We start from the raw sequence: 14,746 nt of genomic DNA, 5'->3' as shown, positions 1-14,746 counted from the left end.
TAAATCAAATTTGAATTATTATTTTGATTTGAAATATGTATATAAAGTTTAAATTTTGTTTTATGGTTAGTTTAGAAAAAAAAATTTTAGGGAATTAGATTGACCCATTTTGGTATATTTTAAAAGTGGCCTAGATAACTTTCAATTTTTTAAAAAAACATAAGCCCATTACTTTTTTTCTTAATACTACTATACTTGTTTTCAAACAAAAATATTTTTTTTTAAAAGACTGCAATCCATGTTTCCAAACACTCCAAATTTTTAAAAGTTTTATTCAAGTCTCCAAACACTCCAAACATAACCGATACAGTGTCCAGTAGTACATTGTTTTTTTTTTGAAGTTAAATTCAGTTACATTGTACTATTTTTAGTGTATAGTTTGTTTAATAGTACATTGTACTGGTTTAGTGTATGGCAAAATAATATGGTAACTAGATAATAATCCGCGCACATGCGTACAATGAGTTTTTTATACTAATGTTTGTTCATTAAATGATTTTAACATTTTACGACACTATAATCTTTATCGATTATAAAATAACGAATACAAATGTTGGTCTCTTAAATGTATCATTGTTGTTGAAGAGTTAATTATTACAACTCATTTTAATTATTTTAAAAACTTCATATGCACACAAAAATTAAGTTTTGCGGCTTACACAAATCACAAAAACCAGATAAGTAATATCGATTGTAAAATAACGAAAGAGAATTATGTTTTCTGCTCTCGATTTGTTTACTATTGACTCTCAATAAGTGATATTATTTTTACTTCTATAAAATTATGTTTTCGTTCTCGTTTATGTTTCACTGATATGAGTTTCGTTACTTTTTTTTGTTTCTTCTGTGAATTTGGTGAATTACATAAGTGTCAATTAAAAAAGATGGATATATGTAAAAATTAGTTTCACTCCAGATACATATCTAAGAATCAAAATTTTGAAGAAAATTACCGGCAAACTCTATTCACAAGTTAGTGTTCAGATCTAATATATCAAGCTGTTATAGAATATAAGTGCAAACTCGAAATATAAATGGAGAGAATTGAAAAAATGGACACTTTAAATTTTTATTTGTCTCATTAGGACTTTTGTTTTTTTTTTTTGTCATTTTAGACATGTTTTACCCTTACGTAGTAGTAAATATAGTAAATTAAAATTTAAAAATATAAAAAAATATGAAAACAATTAGAAACATAAGTATGACTTTTTATATGTTTTATTTTCTTTAAAAAAAATAGTGGAATCATATTTTATTTTATGTTCTAACTGAGAATAGATTACTCATTTTGGCCATCTACTTAGTCTAGAAATTAGATACTAAGTATTATACACTGATCTGTTTTTCTTATATAACACAAATAATTTTTTATATATATTATACCTTAGCTATAGTTCGTTCGGTTGTATTCTGACAAGATATCATTAGTCTACGTAAAGCTCGATTACAGTTTCTAAAACTAACTATACGTTTTATCTTACTTTGTTTATGTGTCATAACCTGATCTAGCTATTACCTAGTGTTATACGTAAGGAATAATAGATTTCCCACCTCCTGTGTAGTGTACTACTCTACCTATGATACATAAAATAGCCAAATCACGAAAATATGAAAATTTCCATATTTCAGTTATTATATTTCCTAAATTTACAAGAAATCTAACATAAATCTCGCACAATATCTTATCTGACACGTTTTGAAAATTACAAAGTTTGTAGCCGATTTGAAAAGCACCGAGAGAAGAGGTACCATTATGAAATTACAAAGAGGTCTGAAATGCACAATTGAGAGTTGTTTAGTTTGAGAGGTGGTGTCTGCACATGAAGAAACTCTAGGGACTGTGAAAGAACTTTATTTCACATGACAATAGATAAACAGTAGAAAAATAGAGTTAGGTTCAAATTATCTAACTCTAGATATGGATATAAAGAAAATAAATACAAATTACTCCAAAGGGAAATTCAAGCGGACATGCATCCAACACCGTAGCGAGTGGTCGGGAAAACGAGAAACAAAGCACTACAAACGATTCCAACCATCAATGGAAAACTCTCCATAACTTGATCCATCTCTTTCTCTTTCCCTGGAAACAAGCAACCCGTGACTCTTCTATCCGAAAACGCAATCGCCATAAACACCAAAACGCTCATCACCGCATGAACAAAGTCGTTAACCCTCAACTTATACCTATCATCACTCACCGGAATCTCTGCCTCCGCAATCACATCACCGCCTCCGAACTCCGGCGGCGGCGGTTTCATGAAAACCGCGAGTCCACGCGGCGTCACGAAACCGTAATAGATGTTCCCATCGGATGCTTTGAAACTATCGGTGAAATGGAAGAAGAAACAAGACATTGCGCAAAGAAGCAAGAGGAGATGGATCATGAGCGTGTTGATTCCGTTACAGTCTCCGTCGCGGTAGATTGAAGGAAGAACCATTTCGAACATCAAGAGCGTTCCTGTTGGAAGAAAGTTTACGAGCATTGATGTCTTTGATACCGTTTTTTGGACTCCTTGCGCCACCATGCGACGTTTTCGACCTCTTCCTCCTCCTGCGGCGGCTCCTACCGGGAGTGTAGGAAGTGAAGAGATTGAGACGGGTTTTGGTGACTCAGACGGTGGTGGTGATGGTTTTTGCGGCGGAGTCGCCGTCGTGTAAACTCTGATCCCAACGCTTTCCTCTGTTTTCTCCATTTTCGTGTGAATCTCTGTTATTTTGTTTCTTTTTCTTTTTGTAAATTAACAGTTCTTTCCGTAGTGTGGAATGATCTATGGAGAGAGGTTTTATTTAAACATTTCGGCAGTTAGTGACGGTTATAAAGTTTTTATCCAACGATTATGTACATTTTTTTTCACTGGAAAAGCTGATAAGTTTTATTTTTTTATCAAACGATCACCGAAAATATAACACAACAGATGACGACATCATTCAAAAATAAGATTATATAAGTTACACAACATTGAAATCATTCAAAAATATAGAACACAAATTATTATACAAATAGCTGGATGATGCATCTTGGTAAAAATGATTTACTAGGTAATAATAATAGTATCGCTTAACCAGTGGTGGTAGTCCAGTGGTGCTTGAGGGATTAAACCCAATACGGCGAACCCTGATTCGAACTCCGCTGGCCAAACGGATATGGGCTATTGCTTTCGGCTCATTTGAATGTCCAGGAGAGGGTCTATCCGTGGGCTGTACCTCCACCCGGGGGTTAGGTCTGTGTCTTTAATAGACCCGGATTTAACCCTTTTAGTTTACAAAAAAAAATAATAGTATCGCTTTTTACCAAAAAAAAGTAGAAAAATAAATAATATAGCTTTAGATATAGTATGATTCTCTTGTCTTTCTTTAATTTATGGTTTTTTTTATCGTACTCCATTACATATGGTACTAATCCTGGAAAAATGACTTTTTGATATTCTTGAAAATATCATAAATTTTAGCTTAATCCTGATACAATACAATTCATTAGCACCATCTCCCCCACAAAATCAGCATTGCTAATTTTCTTCTGAAAATTCCCATACATTGGGTAATTTCGTTCAAAGAATCCCCTAAAAAATATTTGTGAAATGATTTATATGTGTTATTACGGCAGACAAAAAGATATAATATGACTTTTGAAAAATATGACATGATATTAATCGTAGGTTGCATAGAAGTTTCATTAGACGTTCGTTTCCAGCTTCGGAACCAGAATCGGAATCGAAATTTTGTGAAAGTTTACGGAATTTCGCTTCCAAACGCTTCTAAAATATATTATTTAAAATCCCGTTGGAAGTTTATGATTCCGTTTGGAAGCTTATGATTTAAAAACCCGCTGGAAACTTATGATTCCGTTTGGAAACTTATGATTCCGTTTGGAAGTTTATGATTCCGTTTTAAAAAGAAACACAATACGATAAATAAATAATAAAATCTAAAATCATGTTTTTATGTTTTATTATAAAATCTAAAATTTAATAATATTAAAGTAAATAGAATAGAAATATGCAAAATTAAAATTAGTACTAAGAATTATCTTTATGCACTGACTTTTTATTAGAGATATAAAATATTTATTTAAATATATTGTGTCAGTTATTTCTAAAATATTAAAAATAATTAGCTGGATAGTATTTAAATATACTGGGCCAGTTATTTATGAAATATGAAAAATGAATTTTTGGCTACTATATAAAATTACTAAGAAAAGTGTTTTCTTGTCTGAATTTGTGTTGGTTGGTAGTTAATTGTGATAAAGCAAGCTCCGCAATTCACATGTGGCTATGCAACGGCCTCTTTCTCTCATTCTAAGCTTACGATGATACATTAAAATTTTAACAGGTCACTCTTATGATGATGAAGATGGTGGATGAACAAGTGATTACGGTTATACCATTTAAAGGTGTGTGCCTATTTTGTTAAAAGATAATTTTGTTTCACATTTCAATATTATAGGTACATTATGGGATCCCAAAGTTTGTTGAAATATCTTAACTTAGTGGTCAGAAGCATTAATACCTTTATGGTTCATCTTATTTTTTTGTTTACTTATTTCTCATAATCATAACATAATTACGAGATAATGACTTAAACAATGTATAAGAATATATAAATTATTAAACTAATGTTTTAGAACAGAAAAAAAAAGTGTGGAAATGACTTTCAAAATGTGGAGTCTTTATTTAAAATATTTTAGTTGAAAGTATGTTGGAGTGAATGCAACCCATTAGTGTTGCACAACTGAAAATAGATTAAGGTTTTCTCTAAAAATTAAATATATATCACATAATGTGATATATATTTAATTTTCACATTACTGAGAGAAAAAAAGATCAGTATAATAAGGAAAACATAAAAAATCAGTACAACTTGTAGATGTGGGATTAACATCTCTGTTATGGGTGTTAAAATAGGTAAACCAACTCAAACCAAACTATAACTAAATTGTTTTAGCTTATATATAAGAGGTATGGATTAATCCAACCTATTGGATCAATCCCTAACTCATTTAAGCTAATGAATTAATGGTTTTAATGGTTAACTCATGAAGTAATTATTTTATAATTTAAATGATTATTACGTAAAAATATTATTATTGGTTAAACATAAAAATAATGTTTAGATTTTAGGAAAACACGGTTTTATGTTTTGATAAAAAAAACAAAATTTTGATATTTGGTGGAAAAACATAAATCGATCATTCTTCAATAATCACCCGAGATCAACCCGGTATTTTCGGAACAACACATTGATCGACCGATTCAATTAGCTTGATCGAGCGATGTCAGACCAAGTGCCCAGTCTCAACACTTAGTATTACCTTTATGTCCGATTCTGCTGCATCGCTTAAAAACATATCGTGTGGAAAACTTTGAAAAAAAGTTGATATATCAATAAATATATAAATAACCTTTTTTTTTCTATTTTGACAACAATAATAGATCCACCGGTTCGGAAAACCAAACCGGTGGTAATGGATCAACATAGAACACAACTGTAGGGGAACTCCGAGCACCTCGTGCAAGCTAGTCCGTCACTAGATTAGTTGCTCTTGGTATATGTCAAATTTTGAAGGAAGGGAAAAAAGTCTTATTGTGTCGAAACTCCTCCAAGTGTGTAGCAAAAGCTGGACATTCGTCAGGTGAGGACGCCATCTTCACCAATTGAGAACAGTCTGTTACAAAAACTACGTCTGAGTAATCAAGGGTCTTCATGCACTCCATAGCCCATATCAAAGCTTCGCACTCCGCATGCAAAGCTGATAAGCTTCTTCGGAGATTCACCGCCCCCACCATCATCTCTTTTGATCCCACAGTTCTACAGAACCATCCCTAGCCCAAGAATTTATCATTCTCTTTCCATGTCCCATCAATAAAACATACTTTCGAATGTCCTAATGAGTGTCAGTCAAGAGTCTGTGGAACTATAATTTTTCTTCTGGAATTGTAAGTTGAGCTTCAGCCCAAACTTCACCCTCCACTTCCGCAATTCTAAAAATTTCCTAAGGATTACCATCCCTATTATGGAAAACCTTATTGTTTCTATTTTTCCAAATATATCATAATATCCATGGAAAGTTACTAATATCATATTCTTCTGGCAGTCTCCAAAAGAGATAATCCATATTAGTAAACATTGAAGAAGTCGGGAAAATATCCATCGCGGAAGGGATTTTTGATAAAGCCCAAATTTGTAAAGCTGGTAGGCATTCAAAAAACATGATTAACTGATTCTTCCTCTGCACCACAAATACTACAACGAATATCACAATTAATGCCTCGTGCTCTCAATTTTTTTACCACCGTTATAGTACCATAAATAACTTGCCAAACAAAATGTCGCAGTTTTAGAGGGCAATTAAGCCTCCAAGAGAATGCCAATAGAGGTTTAACATCTTGACCATAAGAGACTATTTCTTGTGCCTTATCCGGAAATAATGATTCCACCTTATACCCTGATTTAACAGTATATTTCCATGTTTTTGTGAAGGACCACCCAAGAGAATCTTGTCTATCATTCCGACTGATAGCCCATCCTTTAATAACTTCGACATCATCCGGGTGTATATATGCATTAAGCAACTCCACATTCCAAGATTTAGTGATCGGATCGATGAGATGATCCACCTTCAAAGAAGGATTTAGAAATTGGGGTATTGTTTTTTGTTTAGCTGACCTCGGGCGAGGAGCAGGAATCCATGAGTCATTCCATACGGAGATGGTTTGACCGGTTCCTACTATTTTGATTATCCATTTGTTAACTAGAGATCTAGCTGAGCAGATACTTCTCCAACCATAGGATGGTGAATAAGATCTGTGAAGAACCAGAGGATCTGTATCCCGATATATATGCCTTTAAAAAATTTCGAAAATAAACAATCTGGTTTGTCTATCAACCGGCATAATTGCTTGCCGGAATAGCTGTATTAAAATCTTGAAGATCTCGAAAGATAAGACATCCCTCCCTCTTTGATTTACATACCTTATTCCAGGAAAACCAATGTATACCTTTTTTTATTGCCACCACTACTCCACCAGAAGTGAGCGATCGCCCCAGTAATTTTCCTTATAACTGCCTTTGGTAATCTATAACATGACATGACATGGTTTGGCATCGCCGAAGCCACTGAATTGATCATCACTTCTTTTCCACCTTTTGTAAGAAACCGGACTGTCCAACTGTTCACCTTATTATTGACTTTTTCATTTAAAAAACCGAAGACTTGTGTTTTGGATCCACCCAAACATTCTGGTATTCCCAAATAATTTCCCATACCTCCCAACTTAGTGATGCCAAGTTTAATTTGTATGTCCACCCTCTGAGAATCTGGTACCTTATGAACGAATTGCAGAGATGACTTGTCAAAATTTATCAACTGGCCCGATACAGCTTCGTAGTCTTTTAGGAGCTTAAAGATAATATCACATTCTGCCACATTCGCCTTAAAAAAAAAAAAAAAACTATCATCCGCAAAGAGTTAGTGTGATACCGCAGGTCCTCCTCTCGATATTTTAAGTCATGTTAATCGTTTCTCTCTGTCCTCTTTCCTAATATTTGCGATAAGGGCTTAAGTACATAAAATGAATAAATATGGAGATAGTGGGTCTCTTTGTCTCAGTCCTCTCTCTGGTACAATACTCCCTTTAGGTTGACCATTCAGTAAAACCTTATATGTAACCGAAGAAATACATGTCATCACCCTGGAAAATCAGACCGAACAAAATCCCATTTTCAATAAAAGTTGCTCCATAAAAGACCATTCAACCCTATCATAAGCTTACTCATATCTGTTTTTATTGCAATAAATTTTTCTTTACATGCATTATTCGTTCGCAGCCCATGAAACATCTCCTGAGCAATAAGAATATCATCTGAAATTAACCTTCCTGAGACAAAAGCCGATTGTGTTTCTGAAATAAGAAGTGGCAATAAGCCTTTTAAGCGTTAATACAAGATCTTAGAAATAATTTTATAACCGACATTACAAAGGCTAATCGGCCTTAACTATGTCATCCTGTTTGGTCTGACTATCTTAGGAATAAGGTATATATTAGTCATATTCAGCCTATCAACAAAACCCCCGAACTAAGAAAATCATTGACCATAGTAACCACATCCCCCTTAATTATAGACCAAGACTGTTGATAGAATAACGCTGTCATCCCATCTGGACTTGGAGCTTTCTCCGGGTGCATCATAAATAATGACGTCCTAACTTCCTCCTTTGAAGCATGAGCCGTTAGTCTATTATTTTGAGCAGTTGTTACCAAGTTGGAACTTCCTCTAGAAACCTATCAAACTCTGAAGGCGGGGTAGACTGGAACAGATCATTGAAATATTTAAGCGACACACTTTCCATATCACCTTCTGAATTAATCCAATCCCCATCCTCGTTATATAAACCAATAATCATGTTTTGTATGCGTCTTTGTTTGGTTAAAGCATGATATACTTTAGTATTTCTATCTCCACATGTATGCCACAAAGTTCTACTCTTCTGTTCCCACTATAATTTTTCATCTCGATATGCCTCTTTTAGTTTCCTGGACACCTCAATCACTACTTCAAGAGATTTTGTCAAATCGCTTTGATCATCCTCCAGAGCCCTCTGAAGAGTATTTATTTTTTCCTTCCCATAAGGTGGATTTTCCTTTTTCCAAACAGAAATTTCATGTCAACAATTATGAATTTTATCTACTATACCCATGCGGCGTCCACCCCTCTGAGTGGACCATCCACGTTCAATAGATTCCATCAGTCCATCCTCACCTATCCATCTTTTATCAAATCTAAATTACCGTCAAAAGTTTAGTACTTTATCCTCTATTGATGCCACAATCGGCCTGTGATCAGAGGCAATCATACCCAAGTATTCAACAAAAGAGCAAGGAAACAGATTATGCCATTCATTGTTTGCCAATGCCCTATCCAGTTGACACTTAACACATGTCCAGCTCTTCTTCCGTTCCAAGAAAGAGTATTACCAAGACTTGGAAACTCCATCAGACCACAGTTCTCTATCATATTATTGAATTGTAAAAACGTATCTGCGTGTCTAAGAACTCCTCCTTGTTTCTCATGATTACCCGTAATCTCATTTAAGTCTCCAATAATAAACCATGGTTCGTCCCTCAAGATCCCTATTGTAAGCCTCTCCCAAATCTGGTCTCTAAAATTTTGATTTGACTCGCCATAAACAAGTGAAATAAAAATTCATTTTCCGTTATATTTTGTCTCGACGTCTATAATTATGTTGCTTGAAGAGTTTATATACCTTATAAGTGGAATCATAAAATAGAGCCAGCCCACCACTCCTCCCTATAAGATCAACCGTATGGAGATGAGAATATCCAAAATGAAATTAAAAAGACTGCACAAAATCAAATTGCTGTTTGGTTTCCGATAAAAATAGAAACGCTGGTTTATATTTCCCCCTAATTTCTCTCAAATAACTAATAATCCATTTACTCCTGAGTCCTCTGCAATTCCAACTTAGAATTTTCATTAATCCGGAACACCTAGAAAAACTAGTTAAAACAAAGCCAAGTCCCAATCGTTGAAAAAGACTGCCACATGAACCTCGTGAACACACAAGATCCATTCCATAAAACTGGATTATTAGCAAATGGCCATGTGCAATACACTACAAGAAAACATATTCATTTTCTGACGGAAGAAATATTCGTCGGAAATTTCTGAGAAATTTCTGACGGATTTCGAGAAATATAAAATTTTACCATTTGTCGGAAATATCTTAGGAATTTCCGACGAACTTTCTTTCATCAAAAATAAGCGACAAAATACCGACGACTCCCAAGGAAGATTACACGATTTAGGGTATAGATTTGGGGTTTATGTTTTCGTCGGAAATTCATCAGAAATTTCTGACGGATTTCCGACGAAATGAAAAATTTCTGTAGGAAATTCGTCAGAAATGTCCGACGAAATTTTGACAAATTTCTTCCTAGAAAATTGCCGACGAAATTCTGATGGATTGCGAAATTTTCGTAGCATATTCGACACAAATTTCCAACGAATTTTCGACGACCATGAGTTTAGATATGAAATATTCAAAATAAATGTTCATCCGGATATATTAAGTGATAAATATGATGTAGATTAATATTGCCTCAATTATTTAAGCTATATATATATTCTTGCGATTGATGCATGGACGGATACCTAATATTTCTCGTTAACACTTATACACTTAAGCAAATACTTTTCGGTGATCCATCTTGCAATCTTTAGTTTGTGTGTTTTCAAGTGTTTCTAAACATTATGAAGATTTTAAACCCTAAAAGTCATCAATTTATTATCGATGGCTATTATAATTCGTTCAAAATTCGTAGGAAATTTCTGACAAATATATTTCTGTCGAATTCCGACGACAATGATATATTCCGGCGAATTTCCGACGAAAATGGTATATTCGTCGGAAATTGAAATTTGCCCCGAAAAACCCTGCCTAATTTTTCGTGAAACGTCAAAATAAAAAATTTTGACGGATTTCTGATGAATCCAATCCGTCAGAAATTTTTAATATAAAAGCGCAAGCCCCTTCTTCTTCCTCACTTCTCCTCTCTCTCTCTCTAAACATACACAAATTCTCTTTGATTCTCTCTCTCTAATCCAACGATTCTAAGCTCAAACTCCTCAAATCCACCTCACAAATTATGTAAGTCATCTCTTTCCTTTTCTCATTTGACTTATGTTACTTTTTGATTGTGAAATTGTGAATTTAAGGTTTTGAATGTTGGATTTATGTTAGGATGAAGAATATTATGAATTAGATGTTAGATTTTGTTGTTATGTTGTGGTTTAGATAGGTTTTGCTTGTGATTTTGTAGTTTGTTTATTTAATTTGTTGTTTTGTGAATCTTTTTTTTGTTATTTATAAAATGTTTTTTCAAATTTTAAAACATTTTTGGAGTTTTATTAGAATAAATAAATATATATATAACATTTTCAAGTTTTTATTATTATTGTTGTTTTAAAACGTTTTTATGATTTTATAAAACGTTTTAAACTTTAAAAAAAAAATTCATCAAAAAAAAAAATTTAAGTTCTTATAAAAAGTTTTTATTGTTTGTTATAATTTATAAAACATTTTCTGGTTACTAAAGATTATCAAAACGTTTTTCACATTTTTTTAAACCTTTTCAATCTATAAAAAGTTTTTGTTTTTTTTTAGATTTAATTAAAATGTTTTTAATTTCTAGGAAATGGGTTCAATTACAAAAAAGATTTAGTTAAAACGTTTTCCTAATTTTAAATTTTATTTTATTTATATATAAAGAATTAAAAATATTTATTATAAATGATTTTTAAAATTTGTTATACGTAATTCATTAAATATTATATTTAAAATAAAATTTATTTTATTTTAAAAATAGTTTACAAAAGTTTCGACGGATAAGATTTGTCAGAATTTCGTCAGAAATTTATCCGTTGGTATTTTGTCGGAAATTTATTCGTCGGTATTTCGTCGGAAATTTGTCCGTCGGAAATGCGTCAGAAATCCGACGAAATTCAAACGTTTTTTTTTCGACGAGATAGAACCAACGAAATTCATCAGAAATGGCTTATTTCGACTAAATCGTCTGTAGGAAACAAGCTGTTTTCTTGTAGTGATAAAAGAATCTCTCAGGACAAAACATCGCCACAAAAAGATATAGCGTACTGAATAAACCTATATACAATACTAGCACCCAATATAACTCATCTTGAGAATACCTTAACCAGTCCAATTTTGGAAACTAATTAATAGTGTTATGCATTACTCATCGAAACAACATTTAAAACTCTTAGGATCTCTGTGGACCGGACTTCTACGTCAGTCAAAGTTCATGCAATCATCCTGAAGAGTCTGCATCCATCATTTCCTCCATTGGGTCTTGCACAGAATCATGGTAACGGAGTTTTGAGTCGTGTTTGTTCCCACTGGCAACTCATGTTTCGAATCAGGAAGCTGGTCAAACTTTAATTAGTGAAATTCCACTTAATTAGCTAAATCAGTTCTTTTCAGCAACTGAATTACGATAATTAAGAATAGCGTTTGATACTTATTAACTCCCATTTGTATCCAAACACGTGTCTATTTTGGAATTCGTCTTACTTGTGTCGTGTCCAAGAGAAGGTTGGGGTTGGCGATACGTATGAAACTCTTGCCGTTTCAAAAAATCAAGCGACACGTGGTTTTGGCACCACCAAGTAGCAAAAGATTTATAGAATTTAGTTTATATTTCCTGAAAAGGAAAGAACTGCTAAAAGCCTAAAACAAAAGGAAACGATTGATTAGCTTTAGAAAGGTGTTAGAAAAAAGGATTAGCTTTAGAAATTTTGATTAAAAAAAAAATAGCATAAAGTTCTTAGCAAATGAACTCATCATTGTTAATAGCCAACATATCTCAATTAATCGAGAAGAACGTTTCAGTTTTATTTACCACTGGAAAGTCTGGTTTAGCTCCATTCAAGAATTGAAGTAGGCTAGAGACTCATGGATGTTAGGCTTATACTTTTCTTTTCTAACTTTTTATCATTCCATTTATCTTTTCAATTTTGTATTGTATGCATCATCTTCATTTGAAGATTTTAATATAATGTATTGATTGGCAAAAAATGTCTCAGTTGGACTTGGAACGAATAATACAAATTATCTTCGTCCCAATTGTTTAGTAAAATAATATGCATTTTGTTCCGTAGTAGATATATGCTCTCATCTCATAAAAATAATTGAATGTTCTACTTCGACATGAGGTCTACGTTTATGATGCACGGGACGGGCTCACACTAAGAAAATGTGTGTAGAAGAACTCACACCATTGAATATTAATAGACCTTCTCATTGTACATATATATTAAGCCAACAGTAAAGCCAACAGTTGCAATTTAGAAAAGGTTTTACAAGCAACAAGTAAGCAACTTGAATGCTTAAAAGTGAAACGGGCAAGAGCTAAAACTATCTAGAGGATATCCATGGTCACCATAGTGAGGTTAGCCAAACCCACCACGTCAACCATGTTTCCTATGTATTCGACTTCCTTTTGCCTTAGTTGAGTTGAGCTTAAAGTAGCATTCATCTCTGTTGCATTTCAGAAATTGCCACCAACCTATCCTAAAGAAGTCTGCTAGTTGATAGAGTCATTAGGTCGACAATGAAATCTTCATCCACTTCCTCTGAATCCACTATATCCGAGTCCCAATCAAAAACGTCAAACTGATTTGTAAGCTTCTCACTTTTCTACGATATCAATCTTATAAGACAACAAGTGTAGCCAAACTTAACTAATCAATTAGTAAAAGAACCACGAGTAAAAAATAATCAAACAAATCGAAGTAATAATAATTGTATTATAGATCATAACAAAAATTCTATAAGTTTCTTGCCATCCCATTTCCTTTCTTTCTTTTTATCATAAAACACTTTACGCTTCTAACTTCGAGGAAGAGCGTAAAGTTCTATATGGGGAACTGATGGATCATCACAACTCTCCCATAATAGGTAAGAACTAAGAAGTAGTGAATAATATTTGGCGATTTTAATGAGATGTTTGATATGGAGAAGCATTAGAGTTTTGAAAACTCTCCAATTCGATTCTAATGAGATTTTTGATATGAATGCGCGAGGTTTTAGGCCATGATAAAGAGATAGTGGAATAATGGTCATGAAGAAGTTGGACATGATCTAGTCAATGGCGTTCAAATCAAAAACATTCACAGTAACAAACTGAAAAATAATGATGCGGTAGTTATATTGGTTTTTGTTTTTGAAAACAAAAAGTATATAAGGGAAATATGTCCCTATATACATAAAAACCTCAAATTCATTTTCTAACCAAAACAACCATCTCTTTCCTCATTTCTCTTCCTATTTCTTTCTAACCTCTCATTAAAAAATACTAATTACTCTTTTTTGGTTATTTCACAAATAACCCCTATATATATTAGGGGTGGGCATTTCGGTTTAGTTTCGGGTTCGGTTTGGGTTCGGTTTGGTTTGGGTAATTTGGGTTTTATAAAACTCAAACCAATTAAAACCAAAGTAGCTTTGGGTTGGGTTCGGTTTGGGTTTAATTCGGTTCGGTTCAGTTCGGTTTGGTTTAGATTTAGTTTGGTTTACATTATTATGGTCTAGTTTGGTTCGGTGTAGTTTGGGTTGGTTATAAAATATGAAGGCATTAGTTTTATACTTTTATTAAAAAATAATCAACTCATAAACGATAGAATAAGAATATAAAAACTTATGCTACATGATTTTATATATAATAGTATTATTTGAATCGTATTTATAATTTTTTTTAAAGATATGGAAGTTATGAAAAAATGAAAAACGAAACTTTAACTAAAATTTGCAATATGTTAATACATATATATATATCATATATATTTTTACTATATATATATTGGATTATCGGTTTGGTTCGGTTTGGTTCGGTTTAAACCCAAACCAAACCAAACCGTTCGGGTTGAGTAAAACATGAACCAATTGGGTTACATAAAGAGCACGGTTTGGTTTGGTTCGGTTTAACTTCGGTTTGGTTGGTTCGATTCGGTTCGGTTTGGGTTTTTTGCCCACCCCTACTATATATATTAGGGGTGGGCATTTCGGTTTAGTTTCGGGTTCGGTTTGGGTTCGGTTTGGTTTGGGTAATTTGGGTTTTATAAAACTCAAACCAATTAAAACCAAAGTAGCTTTGGGTTGGGTTCGGTTTGGGTTTAATTCGGTTCGGTTCAGTTCGGTTTGGTTTAG

The 14,746-nt window shown here is 33.1% G+C and overlaps 1 protein-coding gene across 1 annotated transcript; it reads right to left on the bottom strand.

Moving 5' to 3' along the window:
* Positions 1–364: 364 nt before the first annotated feature.
* Positions 365–10,934, bottom strand: LOC103863904 (protein DMP9). Its single transcript, XM_033290102.1, has one exon. It carries the CDS (start codon positions 2,694–2,696, stop codon positions 1,962–1,964), a length of 735 nt encoding a protein of 244 aa, XP_033145993.1. The 5' UTR covers positions 2,697–10,934; the 3' UTR covers positions 365–1,961.
* Between the last annotated feature and the right edge of the window lie 3,812 nt (positions 10,935–14,746).

Source organism: Brassica rapa, chromosome A04, assembly GCF_000309985.2.
Source record: "Brassica rapa cultivar Chiifu-401-42 chromosome A04, CAAS_Brap_v3.01, whole genome shotgun sequence".
NCBI classification, from domain to species: domain Eukaryota; kingdom Viridiplantae; phylum Streptophyta; class Magnoliopsida; order Brassicales; family Brassicaceae; genus Brassica; species Brassica rapa.
The sequence above is the reverse complement of the archived record's forward strand: the minus strand, read 5'-3'. Positions and strand labels throughout refer to the sequence as shown.

Excerpts from the sequence above, each read along its gene's own strand:
- LOC103863904 (XM_033290102.1), bottom strand. The coding sequence starts at position 2,696 with ATGGAGAAAACAGAGGAAAGCGTTGGGATCAGAGTTTACACGACGGCG.